Source organism: Protopterus annectens, chromosome 5.part0, assembly GCF_019279795.1.
Source record: "Protopterus annectens isolate FY-2018-M chromosome 5.part0, PAN1.0, whole genome shotgun sequence".
NCBI lineage: Eukaryota > Metazoa > Chordata > Ceratodontiformes > Protopteridae > Protopterus > Protopterus annectens.
In genome coordinates, this window is record NC_056735.1 from 744472647 (window position 1) to 744494289 (window position 21643).

A 21643-nucleotide genomic window follows, 5' to 3' on the forward strand; every position below is an offset into this window, starting at 1 on the left:
TTGTGTAGTGTTTATATCACGTTATCGAAAGATGAAAATAGTGAATGCTATTTCATCAAACCTAAAATATCTAAACCACATAATATCAAACATTCAGAACAGCAAATTTTTTCCTTGGAAAAAAATTTGCTATTCCGAAACACATACACACAACACAAGCACACCTAAAAAACATCAATACACACACATACACTTATAATCCTACAACTAACCCTACACTAAACTATACATACACTACTATCTATCCACTTACCTTAACCCAAACCTTAACCCTAAGGTACATCACTATCGCACACTCACCTAACCCGCGCCCTAACCCTAACTCACCTAACCCATGCCCTAATCCTAACAACCACACAATCGCACACTTACCTGAGCCTGACGCATACATTTAAACCACAGCTCTGAAAATAGTGAAGCCACAGAACCGGCCAACCAAATTCTTTCCCTAGGAAAGAATTTGGTGTTCTGCAGCTTCGCTATTTTTAGCGTTTGCTCAAAATGGGTCAATATTTGAACATTCAACGTTTTAAAACATCGATGTTCTGATATAGACCCGTTGTGAATCAGTTGTGAACATTTTCTTACATAGTCTGTGTGAAAATGGTTGGAGTTTTTGGAGAAAACCCCATTAAACAACTAGAGAATGTGTAATTTTCCCACAGGCAGCAAATATAAATAAGAACTGAATACCTGAACCTAAAGCCATGAGGTAAAAACACTACTGGATACTCATAATTTAATTTCTAGGAGATAGAGAATATAAGTATGGGTTAGTATGTGTGTTACTTACAAATGTTGCTGCTGAATACATGTTGTTGCAAATGTTGCTAGAATCTGAGCAGTTTAACAAATATAAGATTACATACTTTGTAGGTGAATGCATGTGTTGAAATTTTGTGAATTGGATCATTTTAACAAATAAGCAATTGCATACTTTGGAGGTGAATACATCTGTTGAAATTTTGAGAATGTGGAATGAATTAAGCCCTTATGTGGTTTGTATTCATGCTTTTTAAGCTGTTCCTGACTGTGGAGTTACTATGTAAACATAAGGGTATGGAATCCAAGACATCACATGTGGTGTGGCTTTAATGACTGCATGAAACACCATCAGTACATGCCTTTGTGTGTGTGTGTGTGTGTGTGTGTGTGTGTGCTGTTCATGTGTATGTGTGTGCGCATGTGTGCACATTTGTTTGTGTATATGCATGTACATTTGTGTGTGCATGCGTTTGTGTATGTGCATGTTTGTTTGCATAAGTATGTTCATTTGTTTGTGTAAGTGTGCATGAAGTGGAGTAAGAGCCACTTTTGTGTACAATCCCTGTGCTTGATGTACTCCCAGAATACAAAAACATATTTCAAGGGGAGTGAATCTGATACCATATTCTGAAATATGCAATATATCTATGTTACAATGCAGCAGGCTTTGCAACATGTTGACTTACTGATAGCCTGAAATGTGAAGGTAAGAGATAGCTAGGGACAATTATTATCACTGAAGGTCTGTTCTGTGAGTCCTGCAAATTTCATTTTGAAGAAGTGTGGCAGAATATATGGTAGCTCAGCTTACTGACTATGTGCCAAGATTAAACGCCAGGACCACTGACCACTCACAGGCCAGACTGAGAATAAAGCTTCAACAGCACATCAAATTTAGCATATGGGTAGGGGATAGACCACATAATGATTGATGAAGGGGATAAGAGGCCTTAACATTTATAGTCAAAAAGTGGGGTGATAAAAAGCAGGGAACACTCAACACTACTGAGGTGTTGAGTGGGGATACTTAGCGTCCCCCAGACTGGGAATGGATGAGATTGGTAAGGGTATAATTTCTGTAAAGAAAAATGAGCTTATCAGTACCAGTGATGGAGGCCTCTGAACACAGACAATTGTGAGGCCACTCAAAGTCAGTGCCACTCAGTGTGTCAGAGGGCTGTGGGACACTGTAGGCTGGTATACCATTCAATGTCAGTGCCACTCAGTGTGTCAGAGGGCTGTGGGACACTGTAGGCTGGTATACCATTCAATGTCAGTGCCACTCAGTGTGTCAGAGGGCTGTGGGACACTGTAGGCTGGTATACCATTCAATGTCAGTGCCAGTCAGTGTGGCAGAGGAGTGTGGGACATTGTAGGCTGGTATACCAGGACGTATGCTCTAAGTACAAGTATTCTGTTTACCTTGCATAGTCCTGACTGCTATCAGGACAGTCAGTGTGTCTCTGGATTGAGGCTGCAGATGTCAGGTTATAAGACACCCCTCCCCCATTAGTAGCTGAGATGTTCACTGTTGATAAACAGCTGGACTTCAGAACTTCCTGGCGTAGTCTCCCAGAACCCCCTCCCTTGAAAATAGGTAAAATCTTGTTTTATTTTACATAGGCTAGCTGCACAAGCCTTATGCAAAGATGTTAACTATGAATTATGATTCTGTACTTTGTGAGCTGACTACAAACAATAAAGTAACAACTATATCGATTGCAAGTAATTTCATTTTTTTATTTAGTTTGCTTAAATGATAGCACTAGTATATCTTGCATCATTTGTTTCCAAAGCTGTATATTTCTAATTACTTGTGATTGTGTGGCAGAAGAAATAATTTTCTTTTAAAAACTTCTAAAAGTATCATTTTTTTTTAAATTCCACACAGATATGTTTGGCATAGACAAACACAGCTAACCAGTGTCAAACCCAACTTCATCAGCAGTTCTTTTCCACACCTTATGGCAAATGTTGATGCAGCTTACAATGTCCCAGACACAGGAAATGCATACTTTTTTAAAGGTATGTTATTTAGTTAATCTTTGACTATCTAAAACACATTCTGTCTGAATTTAAACGTATAAGTATCTATATTCATTATGAAATATAAATACATATTGCTTTGTAACTTATTTTACACCAGTACATAGTCCATGAATTTTATCTTTACAAGACAACTGAACCTTAGTGGAAATTCATATGCAATGTTTTACTGATTACACAAAACACTTATGCTATACCTGTCAAAAACTGTATGATTTGAAACAGGCTGTTAATTACTTTTTAAATAAACTGCTAACCTTATGGCACATGTTCACATATCCTTTGCCAAACTGTTTTCAGTGTTGAACAGAAGCACCAGAGCTATTGTTGAATATTGAAATCTCTGATCATCTTTATGAGCATTTCTTACCGTGAAACCCTTTTAACATGTAATGTGGTTTGTACAGATACTGTATAGAAGATCTTGTAATGAAGGGGTGTTTATTGTTAGAAAAAAAATGAGTACCATGACTATGCCATGCTATAAAAATAATTATTGACGCAGTAGTAACTGAGGAATTCTGAAAAATATCATTAACAAGGTTATTCAGGAAGCAAGAATACAACAGCTGTAAGACACTTAAAACAAGATTGCACTGAACAAAATATGGTTACTTGTAATACTTTATGTATGTATTTATTTATTTGCATTTGTTTACCTGGATGGTACACTGGGCCGAAACAAGCCCATTTTCAGTGCAGGCAATAAGTAAATGTTACATTCAGGCCTGCAATGCTACTGAAATGGTAACTTGCAACCTTATATGACTGTAACTTTCAGGAAGGTTTTATAGCTAATTTCATTTGTGATTTTTCAGTTATGTGTCTTGTTATCTGTAAACCAACTCTAGTAAATATTGTCCTGGCTAGTATTTTTGACGTAGTTTCATTTTAGATTAGTTTTAGATTCTGTGTCTTGTTATCTCTAAACCGCCACTGCTAAACATTGTCCATTTAAATATTTTTGAGGTAAAATAAACTATGTATTCACACATGTCCACTACAGTATTAATGTTATACTTTCCCCATACCTGCAAGCATATCAGACTACAATTTCTTCTGTATTCTTTTCTGTCTTATTCTGAAATCTGTTGGGTTGCAGTTAGAGCTGTCTGGTTGCTATTACTTATTTTATATATTACGTAGGAGCCGTAGCCACCAGTATGCATTTCACACTTTAATAAGTGGCTTAACAATGTATGTGTATTTAATGCCATGAGATGACTTAGCCAGATTTGTAACATGATTTGCAGTGCATTGTATAAATGCAAATGCTCACACTCATTTAACAGAATATAAGCTTTTACAAACTTTCTCTGCAATGTTTCCTTTAGGTACATAAATAAAATACAAGTCATAATGAGGTTGCTGATAACTGTTTTCTGACAAACTTTTTTCTAACCTAATTTCTCAATAGTCTGAAAGTCCTGTACTGTACAACAATACAACAGATGTGAGTGTGTTATGACGAACTTTGTGTGTGTGTGTGTGTGTGTGTGTGTGTGTGTGTGTGTGTGTGTGTGTATATATATATATATATATATATATATATATATATATATATATATACATATATACATATATATATATATATATATATACATATATACATTTGTAGATATCTTAGTTAAAATACTATTTTTATCGACATGCATAATGTTAATAATGTTGAATCATATTATGCATATACACAGAGAAACGTAAAAAACATATATATATAGAAGGCATCTTTTTTGCAGGGGGGCAAACCACCCTGCACCCCTCCCAAACCCCCTGCTAATTATATATTCTAACTCTGAGATCACACAATCTCAAGAAGAAAGGGTATATTCCAGATCTGAGGATATATATATCCATCTGTTTATCTAGATATATGTGTATATGTATATATAAAATGTTCTCTTTGTTAACTGGAATAATCCAAATGAACAACATAGCCCCTTTTCAGTGGAGTCCTAGGGAGGAACACTCCACAATAATGTACAATTTAGATGTATATACAAAAGTAGACAGGATTACAAAAGACAGTTCAAAAATAAATCCTTGAATACATATATTCTTAGGAAAAGAGAATGTTTGCAGTCTCCAAGCAACTACTTGAATAGGTAAAGCAACATTTATGTTACTTACTCAACAAACAATTGTAGAGCCTTTGTAGAATGGTGGCTGAGTAGAGTGCAAGAGTGAGGACAGCGGTACAGTAGAGACACAGCAACACATAACATGATTAGTCTGCAAGATATCACAGCATGGGCCAGCAACAAAAACTGATGAGCATACAGTGAAACACAAATGCTCTAATTAATGAAAAAAGGAGCAGAAAACTACAAAAACATACTTTTTGCATGGTAGAAGATCCCTGTATCCCCCACACCCCCTTCTGCTATGTAGCCCAACACAACTATTGTAATCGTCTCATACTGGGACAGTCAACAAGCTGATCCATCAACCTAATGGAATCAATACATCAGCAGTCGACCAGTCACATGATGATTATCTTGGATGAACTCATCCATTTGTAGACAAATAGAAGTAACCATTTAGGTTTTTCTGCATTCAGTGCAATCTTATAATGCAAATGTGTGGTGAAAACACTGTGTACATCACTGGCAAAACATTCCTCCAGTCTTCAAGGTGGTCCTTTAAAAGTAATAGTCACTATAAAATTATATTTATAATAAACTATGGCACAGTGCCAGAAGCGTAAATCCAAACAGCACTTGTCATGGTTTCTGCAGTATGTCCATCTTAAACATTTAAAGGAAATATATCAGGTCAAGAAATAATAGAAAATGAAAAAAATAAAAAATATATGGCATGTTAATGTATTTAAAGGAGGACAGTGTTAGAAAGAGTTTTAGTTTATTTAACAGAATCAGACTAAATCGCACTTTACCAAACTAAAATCCCTGAACAATTAAGACACAGAAGCATAAATTACTGACTCACAGAAAATTGTAAACAAGTTAAACAACAGAAAAAAAATCAAATTCATAAACACTATTAAATTTAAAATAAAATGATATAGGGAGGTAAGCCCTTCTGAATCCTTTGGTATGGAAGGTTTGGGCCCACAGTCCCATTGTATTGATTCTGACTTAGAGAAAATGCAGCTATAGAAATTATTCACAATGGCACTTATCCTTTCCCTGAAATGTTTTGACCTGGGAGAGAGAGAGAGATTAATTAAGAGGAGCCCCCCATATCATGTGGTTCAAGAAAATGTCTTCCGTATCAATTTGTTTTAAATTTTTAATAGATTCATAGGTTGGTACTAGGCTATCAGCCCTAGGGCCTATACAAGCCTAGCCATAACAATTCCCTGGCTATTTCTTCCCACACTATTTACTTCTCTGGACCGCTGTCTAGCAGGGCGACTGACGTGATCCCCGGGGAGAATTTCCTTTCTCCTATCCAATCGTCAACGTTCCTTTTGAAGAGGACCAAAGAGGCACTCTGCTTGACATGTATGAGCAATCTATTCCAGAGTCTGGGGAGTCTCTGGGTCAGGAACCAATCCCTCCAGCATGTTTTGTTTATTGTGATGACAAGGTTTAGATCCCTGGAGCGTGTGGCTCTGAGGGATTGGGATTTCCTTAAGTGTAGCATGTCCAACAGCTCTGGGTTTGACATGGCCTTGTATGTTAAGCAAAGATCACCTCTGAGTAGATGATATGCGACAGAGTATAGCTGGAGTTTTTTAAGGCGGTCAGCGTAGGGCATCTGCTTTAGGCCTGTGATTCTTTTAGTGAGGTATTTCTGTGGCCTTTCCAGTTGTTGCAGATGTCTTGAGAGGTACATACCAAACGGGGCATTGTATTCTATAATGGGTCTAATGAGGGATGGAGTACAGTGGGACAATGACCTCCTTTTTTCTGGATTAAAAGCCCTTAGTGATGAGGTGTGCCACATAGAAGGATTCCCTGACTGTTGTGGCGATGTGGTTATCGAAGGTGAGACCACTGTCCACCTGTGTCCCTAAGTCTCTTATCAAACTTTCAGTGTTTAGTGTACTACCACCTACATGGTAATTCACGGATACATGTTTTTTCCCAAAGGGGATAACTATACATTTCTTGGCATTGAGCTTGAGCCCATGGCTCTGGCACCAAGCATCTATTTCTGTAAGGCCCTTTTGTAGAGTATCCACATCATTTGGGGATTCAATAATGGCTCCCAGTTTGCAGTCATCTGCAAACTTTGTTATCCAGAGTCCCTTAGTGTTGGCCTGTACTTCAGAGAAGTAGATGCCAAACAAGAGCGGTCCCAGGACTGAACCCTGAGGTACTCCACTTGTCACTTGTCTGGAGCTGGATTTGGAGTCAGCTACTTTTACAGTGTGGGTTCTATCAGTAAGCGAGTTAGCAACCCATTGGGTGACGTAGGGATTAATGCCCAGCTTAGTAAGTTTATCTATGATTCCAGAGTGGGGGATGGTGTCAAAGGCCTTGGCAAGGTCTAGATAGGCTGTGTGGACCACCTTACCCTAATGTTCATGATTTTGGTTTTATTTAATGTTTAATTAATTTCACATATCTGTCATTCAGTTATTTCTGTTTCTGTGTTTTAATATGTTTCAAAACATTATTTCAATGAAATTTGATTCATGCATATTTGATTATTTCATTCAAATGTGATTCAAAGAAGTTTAGTTCTGTGAAATGAACTAAAACCAGCAGACAGTTATGTGCTATCAGTAACTGACCATCTTTGCTGAAATGTACCTAACAACTATGCATAAAGATTAAATTGGTATGATGTCCAGTCAGTCAATCATAAATAATACATACAAATACATACAAATTTTTCAAGCACAGGCATAAATGCCTTCTAGCTTGCCAATATACCAAAACACTTGTTCCCATAACAAGTGGCCCGGCTGTTCTTAACAATATCTAAACTAGTGCTTACTTTAATGTAATTTGGTAGTCTGTTCCATGCATCAGCTGCTGTGTCAGAGAATCAATTAATACACTTCTCATTCCTATAGAATCTTCTACAAAGGTTGTCTGATGATTCTCTAGTACTTTTTGATAACCCCAAACATTCCCAGAGGTAGTTGTCCCTAAATGCCCTGTATACCTGAATAATATCTCCTCTTAAATATCTGTAAGAGACACTGTACAAGTTCAGATATCTTAGTCTTTCACAATAACTTAGATTTTTCACATCCATGAATTCCCTTGGCATATTTCCACTGTACTCTTTCCAGTTTACTCATGCTTGTCTTCTTATAGGGTTTCCATATTGTCATTCCATACTAAAGTTTGGGCCTAATGTAACTAACAAACAATGACTTCATTATTTTTAATTTCCTAGACTTTATAAATCTTTTTATACAGCCCATAGTTCTATAACTATCATTAACCAAATGGTTGATATGATTAGAAAAACTCATAGCTGAATCTACCCATATACCCAGGTCCTTAAATGAGTCTACAGTTTCAATCACTGTGTGCTGTATTAAATAGTCACCTTTCAGTTTATGTCTCCCAAATCTCATATGCTTAGTTTTTGATGAATTTATCAGCATATTATTCTCCTGTGCCCAAATGGTCTGTTTAGTCAAGTTATTTTGCAGACATGTCTTATCTGCAACACTTGTAATCAGTTTACCTAATTTCAGGTCATCTGCATATAGAATGTAGAACACCTCAGATGAAAAAGATTGGTCTGAAAGATACAATCTAAACAAGTAAGGGCCTAGGACCGAGCCCTAATCAGGATGTCTGTAACCAAGGATTTCACCTGTCCAGTTGCTGTATGACACTTGCCATGTCCTATTTGTAAGTTATGCAGCTATCATTCTTATCAAGAGTACATCAATACCTTGTTGTACTAATTTATTGATCAGTGTTTTGTGTATGACCCTGTCAAATGCTGAAGTTAACTGCATATAAATCACATCACAGCATAATTTTTCATTCATAGCTGTTATTATATTGTTATAGAACATCATGTTACAGTTGGTAATAGATCTAGTTTCAACATATGCATGCAGATATTTGGTTTCTAGTCCCAACCTATCCAGTTCTGACAATAACTTACCCAATATATCCTTCTCCATTAATTTTCCTTAAGGGTCTATATGATTCTGGGTTTGTCCTACTCCCCTTTCCCTTAAAGAGAGGTTTAATAAGCACATGTCTCCAATCTCCCCATATTTATATGACCTAGTGAATAATAGCTATAATGGTAGTGTAAGTTCTTGCAGAAGTATTCTCAGGTCATTGTTACTAATTCCGTCTCCTCCCTACCCTTTGTTTGGATCCAGTTTGCGCAGTTCTTTTTTGATATAATCTAATTTGATTCCAGTATCTGGGGTTACCTGGATGTCACTAGGACAACTTATCACCCCTTTTGTGGAGCCAAACTCTTTGCATGAGATTTTGTAAATTTAAATCTGTTGTGTTTGAGAATACATTTTAGAATCTGCACAGTTTCAGTTTGTGCTTCTTAACTCCTTTCAAATCTTAAGTATCTGTAAAAAGGTTTCCTATTATGCTCAATATCCTTATATAATTTTTCTTCAAATTTTTCTTGATCTTGTCTCACACTATGCTTAATCTGTTAGTCCAGCTTGTTTATTTCAGTTTTCAAAGTTGTAGTTTGACCTCTCTTCCATTTCTTATATTTTTTGTCTCTAACCTAAATCAAATATCTTGTTTTTATGGAAATATATCCCCCTGATGTTTTATGCCTAAATCCTGATGTTAAACCTTCTTTTTTTTAATAGAAAAATGGCTAGAGTCACATACTTTGCACATGCTAATGCTAACAGTTATGTGAGTAACCTGTGAAACATGCAAGATACATAGCCAACATATACCTGTGAAACATGCAGGATATGTAGCCAACATATACCTGTGAAACCTGCAGGATACCCAGCCAATATGTACCTGTGAAATGTGCAGGATACCCAGCCAACATATACCTGTGAAACACACAGGATACCTACGAACATATATCTGTGAAACACATAGAATACCTAGCCAACATATGCCTGTGAAACACGCAGGATACATAGCCAGCATATACCTGTCAAATGCACATGATACCTAGCCAACATATACCTGTGTAACACGCATGATACTTAACCAACATATTCCTGTGAATGTGCAGGATACCTAGCCAACATATACGAGTAAAACATGCATGATACCTAGCCAGCATACACCTGTGAAATGCACAGGATACCTAGCTGACATATACCTATGAAACAAGCATGATACGTAGCCAACATATACCTGAGAAATTTACAGGATACCTAGCCAACATATATCTGTGAAACCCGCATGATACATAGCCAACATATATCTGTGAAATGCATATGATACCTAGCAAACATATACCTGTGAAATGTGCATGATACCTAGCCAACATATACCTGTGAAACATGCAGGATACTTAGCTGACATACACCTTTGAAACACGCAAGATACCTAGCCAACATATAGCTATGAAACACACATGATACCTAGCCAACATATACCTGTGAAATGTACAGGATACCTAGCCAACATATACATGTGAAACACACAAGGTACCTATCCAACATATACCAGTGAATTGAGCATGATGCATAGCCAACATATGCCTGTGAAACACACAGGATACCTAGCCAAAATATATATGTGAAACATGCATGATATCTAGCCAACATATACCTGTGGAATGTACAGGATACCTAGCCTACATATACCTGTGAAATGCACAGGGTACCTAGCCAAAATATACCTGTGTAACATGCATGATACCTAACCAACATATGCCTGTGAAACGAGCAGGATACCTAGCCAAAATATACATGTGAAACATGCCTGATACCTAGCCATAATATACCTGTGAAATGTGCATTATACCTAGCTAATATATAACTGTGAAATGAACAGGATACCTAGCCAACATATAGCTGTGAAACGCGTAGGATACCTAGCCAACATCTAGATGTGAAATGCACAGGTTACCTAGCCAACATCTAGCTGGGAAACACACAGGATACCTAGCCAACATATAACTGTGAAACACACAGGATACCTAGCCAACATATATCCGTGAAATGCACAGGATACCTAGCCAACATATACCTGTGAAACATGCAGGATACCTAGCTAACATATGCCTATGAAACATGCAGGATACATAGTCAGCATATACCTGTGAAATGCACATGATACCTAGCCAACATATACCTGTGAAATGAGCATGATACCTAGCCAACATACAGCTGTGAAGTGCACAGGATACCTAGCCAACATATAGCTGTAAAACACGCAGGATACCTAGCCAACATATAGCTATGAAGTGCACAGGATACCTAGCCAACATATAGCTGTGAAATGAACATGATACCTAGCCAACATATAGCTGTGAAGTGCACAGGATACCTAGCTAACATATAGCTGTAAAACACGCAGGATACCTAGCCAACATATAGCTATGAAGTGCACAGGATACCTAGCCAACATATAGCTGTGAAATGAGCATGATACCTAGCCAACATATAGCTGTGAAGTGCACAGGATACCTAGCCAACATATAGCTGTAAAACACGCAGGATACCTAGCCAACATATAGCTATGAAATGCACAGGATACCAAGCCAACATATAGCTGTGAAATGAGCATGATACCTAGCCAACATATAGCTGTGAAGTGCACAGGATACCTAGCTAACATATAGCTGTAAAACACGCAGGATACCTAGCCAACATATAGCTATGAAGTGCACAGGATACCTAGCCAACATATAGCTGTGAAATGAGCATGATACCTAGCCAACATATAGCCATGAAATGCGCAGGATACCTAGCCAACATATACCTGTGAGACATGCAGGATACCTAGCCAACATATATCTGTGAAACACACAGGATACCTAGCCAACATATAGCTGTGAAGTGCACAGGATACCTAGCCAACATATAGCTGTGAGACATGCAGGATACCTAGCCAACATATATCTGTGAAACACACAGGATACCGTGCTAACATATGCCTGTGAAACATGCAGGATACATAGTCAGCATATACCTGTGAAATGCACATGATACCTAGCCAACATATACCTGTGAAATGAGCATGATACCTAGCCAACATATAGCTGTAAAGTGCACAGGATACCTAGCCAATATATAGCTGTGAAACACGCAGGATACCTAGCCAACATATAGCTGTGAAGTGCACAGGATACCTAGCTAACATATAGCTGTAAAACACGCAGGATACCTAGCCAACATATAGCCAGGAAATGTGCAGGATACCTAGCCAACATATACCTGTGAAACATGCAGGATACCTAGCCAACATATAGCTGTGAAGTGCACAGGATACCTAGCTAACATATAGCTGTAAAACACGCAGGATACCTAGCCAACATATAGCCAGGAAATGTGCAGGATACCTAGCCAACATATACCTGTGAAACATGCAGGATACCTAGCCAACATATAGCTGTGAAATGCACAGGATACCTAGCCAACCTATCAGGGATGATGGTGCCCACTCTCTACCTATATGCAAGCTGTGAAAGACTGGCTATAATATGCATAATATGCTATAGGCTGACTATCAAAAAGTGGAATGGCACTTACATGAAACTGGGAGGGTGGAATGTGTGTTTTCCAGTTTCCATAATGCTGATCCAGAAATGTTTGAATCCACATTAGATAGTGGTAGTGTACATTCACTAACGTGGGATCAATTTTCTGATAACAGATCGCACTACAGTGGGGACTGGGAAATATACCCTTTTCTCGGAGTTGGAATATATAATTTGCAGGGGGTGTGGGGGCAGGGGGCAGAGGGGCTTGCACCCCTGCAAAAAAACATTACTGCTAACACAGATTTTCGACACTGGAACTTCCAGAGTTCAAATGTCAATTCCGTAATTACCATTTCCAAAATTTTGTTAATTCTGAATTACCAAATTCGGAAAAAGAATTCAATCAAAATGGGGAAAATTGTTATGATCTTCCACATTTTGACAGTAAACCTATGATATATTATAATATAATTTATCAAGTAAATGTAAGAATGGCAATTTCTATTATGCTGTTCCACTCAAAGACTTGATCCACAGCACTTTATATCTTGTAACTGTGGAATTAAAAACAGTTTTTCTGGAACATATGACCTATTACTTTTTAACTGAACAGCATGAAAAATGCACTAGTGGAAACTTCAGACTGTCAACATAAATACTGTTGTGCTAATAACATTCCAGACTACTGACTGAAGACAAAACATATATACATTTTTGCTCATACTTTTCCATTAACAACCTGTATATGGCAATAATACATACAGAATTTTACACCTGTCCTCCAATAGAAAAATAGTATCATTTATCTAAATCTAACGCCTTGAAACAAAACTTGTTAAATTGAAAAACAAAACATACAAATAAATAAAAGTTTAATAAAATGCAAACTTCAGCTAACCATATATGCCATTACTAGTAAAATGGACCTGATTCTAAATATTTAGACTTTTATTATGATTATAATACATAAAATATAACTAAAATATCAATCTAATTTGTCCTAGCATAGCTTTCACTACACCACTAAAATAAAAAAAAAAATAGCTGACACCATTAAGAAATATTTAAAATTAATTCAGAACTTGGGCAGGAAACCCCTAACAACACAGCTCATTCGTAAAATACTTCAGAAAAAAATATGCAAATACATTTGCATTAGAAATTTTATTTATTTATTTTTTGTTTCTGCATGCTGTTCACACCTGACAATCGACCCTCCCTCCTAAGTGATTCATTAACCCATTTGTATGCCTCAGGCTGAGAACCCTACAATTCATTTATTTCTGTCTGGGAGAGAGTCAAGCACCAGGAACAATGGCATTGCCATTATCCATCGGGGTAGGGGGGCAGGGGTCTGCTTCTTCCTGCTACTTACAATGTGCAGATTAAGTCAAATTTCTGGGGTGGGTGTCTTACTGGCATTGCATGGAACTTCAACTGACTTCCATGAGTAACTTAAGTCCATGGATACCCCAAATACCTTTAATGGATCTTTGGCCTTCACTAAGTAGCCTGAACAGGGCACACATTTCCAGGCATGTACCCTTCACTTCCCCCCTGACAGAAATAAACAGGCTCAGCCCCCCCACCCCATTCTGCTCCTGCCCCTACATGGTTCTTCCAGTTCTAAGATAGATCTTGGATCATATAAATCATAGTCAGAGTTATATCTCTGTATCCCATGGAGGTGCTAAATTAAATAATTGCTCTATTGCACTGAAATGCATTGGAAACTGTCATTCAAATGAAAAAAAAATAAATGGAGTCTGTAACTATCTGGTTTGCATGATGCATGAACTATCTTATAATGTTCTATTAAGGAACTCAGTTTTGTGACCCGTGGCTTCATGTCTCATTATAAAATGTGTTTGCTAAATAAAGTACTTTATTTATCAGCTCATCCAAGACTCTTTTAAGCCACACAAGCAGTTAGAGACATGTAATAGTAACACTGATATTTACAGAAAGATTTAAAATGTAATTTGAACATAATTCATATTCATTGATTCAGGTATTCTCACTTTCTCTCTCAAAATATATATATATATCTATATATATATATATATATATATATATATATATATATATATATATATATATATATGCATGCATAAAAAAATCAATGTTCTGAATTCCTAGAATTAATCTTTTGATATTCCTAAAGTTAGTAGTACAAGTTTGAGAACTTTAGTAGTGAATTTATGAATAATGTTGTAAAAGACAATATTAAAATTACGCTGCATTTTTATACTAGAAATGGGACTTTTGAAATAATTATGTCAATTATGCAATGCTTCCTAAGCCATAGTTTGAATTTTATTAATCAATGAAACAGTTACAGTGGTAGAATTGTTTAAGGCATTCCATTGATATTCCTCTGAACTTGGGGAAATCTAGAATTGATAGGGACAATTTTACTAAAATTCTTTCGTCTGATGACTAGGAAAGAGAATACAAAGGTAATCCAGAGGGCTCAAGTAAAGTCTGGTATCCCACCTGCGACCCAGAGGGTGACAGGACTAACAAGAAACAGAGTATAAAGGATTTGTCCAGATAAAATCGGTTTAGGTAGCATATCTAGGAGACTCTCTCTCTAATACCCTCCCTGTGGAAGGAATAAAGACACTAGTTGAAGTTTCAAGTAGTTTATTCAGTTAAGCAAGTAGATAGATGAGTGTTCTTTTTTTCTGATTTTATCTGGACTAATCCTTTATATTCTGTTCCATGACCAGGAAAAAAGGGAGACACTGGATTGTAAATGTATTGTTATCCTGAGTTCTGGTGGAGTAGGAAGAGAACTCAATTTTCAGACTGGAGAAATATAAATTATTCAGTAATTTAAAGGTGGAAAGCAGTTCAAGACAGTTTTTGAACCAGGTTTAGGTTATGGGCTAACACCTGTAATCATTACTTTGTTTTGGAGAATTGTGTAAAAAGCACTTTCACAATTTCTGGGTTTATAAACATAATGCAAGTTAACCAACATTTTTCCATGGCTAGAAAGATCTTGTTAGTCTCCATATGCATGGTTGTGTAATATGTTCTGTTATACTGCTGTGGTAGGAATCAATAAGCAGGCTACATAAAGTTAAATGATCATGGACTTGATTATAAATGAATTTTCCGGATATTTTGGTAACTGGGCATAGGTTGGAAATTACTGAAAAATCTTTTGAGGCTGTAGAATGTTTTTGAGGGATGCAATAAGTAATAGATGCTAGAAATGGGAGGAAGATGGCAACATGTTTATATATCCCTAATCTGTAAGACATTTTTCAGATTACAGTTGCTCATGTTTTACTGCTTGAGAGAGTAAAATATAAATATGTCATACCTCTCAACTACATATCCAGATTTTCACAGAATGCCCAGATTTTTCCTCATATTTCTGCTATGTTCCTCTAAACATTTGTTGTTTTTTGGCAAATCACTAAGGATTGAAGTCACTAAATAATATTAAATAATAACAGACATTTGAGCTTCAGACTTCAAATCCTTCAGAAAAATGCATAATAATGCAAAACCTGTTATTCTAGCAACTTTCTAAGTTTATAGGATTAATGTTTAAAATCTGTCTCCATTTTTGGACCTTTGTCCTCCCATTATTTCTGGCTTTGTCCAGATTTCTTGCATTGAAAGGTTGAGAGGTATTATATGTATATGTATATGTATATTTATATGTATATATTATGTTTATCTGTATCCGTTATAGTCATGTATTGTAACTTATATTTTGTAGGAGTGTTGTAGTGCTCAAACTGTATTTTTTCAATGAGGCTGTAAACTACAGGAGAGGGAATAAAACATTTAGCTAAAATAATGTATTTTTAACAGGTTCTAAACTGCCTTGTATAGGATTATAAAAATGATTCAGAAGAGCAGAAGAATGGTACAGCATTGGGTTGGGAATACCTAGTCATCCTAATTCCTAAGGTAAGGTAACGAACTTCCATGAGACTCTATGATGCTTATTAGACTATATAAAATAAGTTATCAGACTCTGAAATTATCAGACATTAACAGAATGAAAATCAAAGGGTCCAGGAGACACCCCTGCCTTGCTCCCCTAAATGGCTTCAGTGAGTGAGATGATAAGCCCCTAATTTTATTCACATTGTGGCCCAGTGTATAATCTGTCTAACAGGTCTATGAATTCCATTGGGAAATCAAAGCATTTAAGAGTCTCATATGAAAAATACCATTCACCTCCAGAAAATGATTTTTCTGTCAAAACATACAGGCCTCAAATTCTCCTGAACATTTTTAATCAGAAGATGAATTTACATAACGGTGTTTGTTTGACAATCTTTGACCTACAAATCAGGCAACATGTTTATAGTTTGCATTCATAAGAAAAAATTATCTATTGGAAGTGGGGGCAAACTCTTTTCTGATTTTAAAATCAATAAATGAATGCTGCTTTGCAACTTAAGGGACAAAGTGAACCTCTAAAAATCTAATATGCCATTCTTAAAAACCTCTTTAAAACCCCATCACTAATTCATCACACATTTCTAATGTGAGTACTTCTGTGCCTGGTACTTTAACTTTTTAGCTCTAATCATAACTTGCTTTAGCTCTTCCTATGTAATGGGGGTTAACAGCACCTTTTTCTGAGCATCTGAGAGTGGAGGGAAAATTAAACTCAGAAAAAACTCACATTTTAATATCAGTTGGGGATCAAGAGGGTTTCCTTGATAAATAATTCATATTAAATTGCACATAGGCAGCAGTATCTGCACAGGTAAATTAACTACCTGACCTGTCTCACAACCTATAATTTCAGTAATCAAACATATTGTGGCTTGTGATGATAGTCTAGCTGCTTGGTAATTATAGACCCATTATCCTTACCAGTCTTATCTGTAGGGCTATGCAATAGATTATTATGGAGTTAATAAATAATAAATAAGGACATCGACAACTTACAAACTCTTGACCCAAGCCAGTTCGGTTTCATTAGGGAAAGATCCTGCATACTTGACCTGATTAACTTGTTTGAGAAGGTTACTGAAGCAATGGATGAGGGCAAATTAGTACACACCATATATCCTTACAAAGGTGTTTGACACCATCCCCCACTCAGGCATCATAGATAACTGCTCAGAGTTAAACGTAAAACTCATTAGATACCAAATTGGCTCAAAAATAGATCCCAGGAAATTAGGATGGGCAACTCTACTTCCTCCAAAAGACGTGTCATTAGCGCTACACTCCTGGGTTCACTTTCTAGCCACTTGTCTTTGGGACTGACTTCTTGGAGGTCTAAGGAAACTCTAAGGGTCTATGGCTGGCAGACTTTGCATATGGCTGTAAAGTTGGGACCAGCGTAAACTCCCCAGAGGACAACAAAATCGTCCAAGAAGCCTTTTCCAAGGAAATTGCTGGTATCAAAACCATAGACTAAAGCTAAATGTCAAGAAATGTATCATAGTATCCTTTGGCAAGAAGGACTACACTTGTAACCATCAGACTGACAATGCACCCCTGAAAGTTCATCCCTTAGCCAGGGGATCTGGGAACCTATGTTGACAATGTACTCTCTTCGATCATAACATATTCATTATTGTAAGGAAGTCATTTTTCATTGCATATCTTATATCTAAATGTATGGCATCCCAGGCCGGGTATGTAATCATTCCACTGTACTCATTAGGTCAATAAATGAATATATTACCCGTTTCAGTAATATACCTGTCAAACACTTGGCACAAATGGAATAACCGCAATGCTTTCTCACTAAAAAAATCAAGGACTTAAATCATAAAAACTATGAAGACTATCTCAAAGTATTTTTACTCCTCTTGGTATCATACAGGCTGCTACAAGGTAACCTCTAACTTGTCTATAGAGCCTCAATAGACCCTATCCTGTTAGACCTAGTGCCCATTTGCAAATCCAGTGGAAGAATAAACATCCAGCCAAGGGATCTCAGTCTCTTCTGCAACATAAAGAGGACACATTGGAGGGATATATATGTATCACAGAAAGTATGGGGTGCTGAAGTTTATGGCACCCTCTCTAAATTTGAAAGTATAATTAGTGGGGTACCATAGGGGTCACTGCTGGAACCTCTCCTGTTTGACATTTCATTTGCAGACATCTAAGCTAATATCCAGAAGTCTGGTTGACCACGTTTGCTGATGACAGCAAGAAGGGCGCTATTGTCCACTCATTCACTGACACTAAGCAGCTCAAGAATATGCATATACCTTGTGCTCCAAAAATGGTTTTGAGATAAATCCCAAAAAAAAGGGCAATATAGTAGTGTTCAATAAGAAAGTTGTTCCCTCCTGTTATGTGAGACTGTAATTCCTCTTCAGGCAGACATGGATCATTATGAGGACTCTGTTATTTGATCATCATGGAGGACTTTGGTGTCATTAAGGCAGTTTATTAAGGCACCAAGTTTACAATCATCTACAAAGTTTGCCAGCAATAAACCCTTAGCATTTGCTTAGACCTTTGAGAAGTAAATGTCAAAGAGCAGTGGCCAAGAACTGAACCCTGAGGTACACCACTAATGACTGGTCTTTTGAAGTAAGTAAAGCTGCCCATCCTAATTTTGCTGGGATCTATTTGTGAGTCACTTTGCTATCCAATAAGTTACATAAGGGTCTATATTTAACTTTTATAGATAATCTATGATGCTTGAATGTGGGATGGTGTCAAACACCTTTGCAAGGTCTAGATATATGGTGTGTACTGATTTGCCCTCATACATTTCTTTAGTAACCTTTCAAAGATGTTGACCAGATAAATCAAAGTACTTCTCTTAGTCTAATCAAATGAAATTTTAATGATTGAATGGGAAAATGTAAATTCACCCATGGCTTAGCATTTATGTCTGTTATGGAAAGGTGCAACAAGTAATGCCCCAACATACCCCTGTTCTGCACACTTTGGGTTATTGATAAACAAACTATAAGGTGAAAAAATACCATGGAAATATAATCCTAGGCTTCTAATGATCCTCACAGATCAATAGCCTAGTACGTACCTATTAACCTGTGAAACTGTTCCTCTTGTGATCTGGTGTCATTTGAACATACCTACAGTGTATTGCTCCCAAACTAGTTGAGACAGCTGCTTCAGTTGCATATGAGCATCTTTCTTCTTTCAACATTTTTAGCTTCCACAATTTATAGGTTCATAGTTTCATAGGTAGGTACTAGACTATCGGCCCAAGGGCCTACGTAAGCCTAGCCAGCAAGGTTCCCTGGCTTACGCCACCCAAGAAAGTTATTTTCCTGTGCCACTGTTGAGCAGAGACACAGAAGTGATCCCCGGGGTGTATTTCCTATTTCCCATCCACTCATCAAGATTTTTCTTGAAGAGTGCTAATGAAGAACTTTGCTTGACATAGATGGGTAGCCTGTTCCAGAGTATGGGAAGTCTCTGGGATAGGAATCTATCCCTCCAGCATGTCCTGTTTATTGTGGTGACAAGGTTTAGGTCCCTAGAGCGTGTAGCTTGGAGGGATTGGGATTTCTTTAGGTGTAGCATGTCCAACAGCTCTGGGTTTGACATAGCTTTATATGTTAGGCAAAGATCACCTCTGAGTAGGCGATATGCTACGGAGTAAAGCTGGGGTTTTTTGAGGCGGTCAGTGTAGGGCATTTGTTTGAGTCCAGTAATCCTCTTTGTGAGGTACTTCTGTGGCCTTTCCAGCTGCTGCAGATGTCTTGTGAGGTACATTCCAAAAGGGGCGTTGTACTCTATAGTGGGTCTAATGAGTGTTGAGTAGAGGGGAATGATGACCTCTTTTTTCCTGGATGATAACCCTTTTATGATGAGGTGTGCCATGTAGAAGGACTTCCTGACTACTGTGGCAATGTGACTATCAAAGGAGAGACTACTGTCCACCTGGGTCCCAAGGTTTCTTATCACGCATTCGGTGTTAAGTAGATTACTGCCTATGTGGTAGTTCATGGGTACAGAGTTTTTACCAAAGGGGATGACACTGCACTTTTTTGGCATTGAGCTTGAGGCCATGCCTCTGACACCAGGCATCTGTCTCAGAGAGGCCCTTCTGTAGGATGTTCACATCATTTGGGGACTTGACTATGGCTCCTAGTTTGCAGTCATCTGCGAACTTTGTTAGCCAGAGGCCTTCTGTGTTAGCCTGTACTTCAGAGAAGTAGATACCAAACAGGAGCGGTCCCAGGACGGAACCCTGTGGTACTCTACTTGTCACTGGTTTGAGGTCAGATTTGGAGTCTGTAACTTTTACAGTGTGGGTTCTGTTAGTGAGCCAGTTGGCAACCCATCTTGTGATGTAGGGATTTATGCCTAGTTTATTGAGTTTAGCAATAATTCCAGAATGGGGGATGGTGTTGAAAGCCTTGGCAAGGTCAAGATAGGCTGTGTGAACCACCTTACCCTCATCTACGGCTTTGGTGACTGCCTCAAAGAAGTCAATCAGGTTCAGGAGGCATGATCTGCCTTTCACAAACCCGAACTGGGTGGGATCCAGAGTTTGAAGGTTACCAATGTCTTTGTTTATGAGTTCCATGATGATACGTTCCATGGCTCTGCAGACCAGGCTCGTCAGGCTAATAGGACTATAGTTCCCGGGATCAGTGGTGGCTCCCCCTTTGTGGAGTGGGATAACTGTTGCTGTGCGCCATTCAGTGGGCACAAAGCCTGATGTGAGGCTATTATTTATCATGGTGCTTAAGTGGGGAGCCAGTTCATTTTGAAGTTCATGTAAAAAGCCTGGGATGTTGTCCGATCCCATGGATGCTGTGTTTTTGGCTTTAGAGAGTGCAGCTTTTCACCTGCGTAGTTGTGATTACAGGGACTCTGCATTCTTCCTGTAAAGATATGGGCCCTTTAGGGGGTGGGGAGGTAAAGTTAGCACTGAACCTATCTGCCAGGATGTTGGCAATATCAGTTGGTTCTGTAATTTCCGTGCCTTTGTGCTGTAACTCATAGCAGATCTGGGTGTTGCCATTGAGATTCTTGACATAGCTATAGAATGCTTTGTGGTTGTCCTTGGAATTAGTGGCGATTTTATTTTCGTAGCTAGCTATGGAGGATCTTATAAGGGATCTCAGCTTCTTACTGAGGCTGACCAGGGAGCTCCTCCACTCATGGGATTTTACTCTCTTTTGCAACAGTTTCTTCCTTCTGTTGTACAGTTTGTTTAGGGCAAGGGACCACCAGATTTGCTTCCTTTTTTTTGGAGGATAGCATCTTGGTTCTGTTTGGGATAGCACGATCCATGCACTCATGTAAGTGCTTATAGAGTGCATTTGTGTAGGATTCAGCAGTTGTAACTGTATTG

General features: G+C 37.8%; 1 protein-coding gene across 1 annotated transcript in view; it reads left to right on the forward strand.

The window, feature by feature from the left end:
- Positions 1-21643, forward strand: part of LOC122802796 (matrix metalloproteinase-20-like) — a 407448-nt gene that overhangs the window by 336944 nt on the left and 48861 nt on the right. Inside the window, exon 7 of the mRNA XM_044072589.1 lies at positions 2657-2790. Within this exon, the coding sequence (XP_043928524.1) occupies positions 2657-2790 (134 nt within the window). The remainder of the gene's footprint in view (positions 1-2656; positions 2791-21643) is intronic.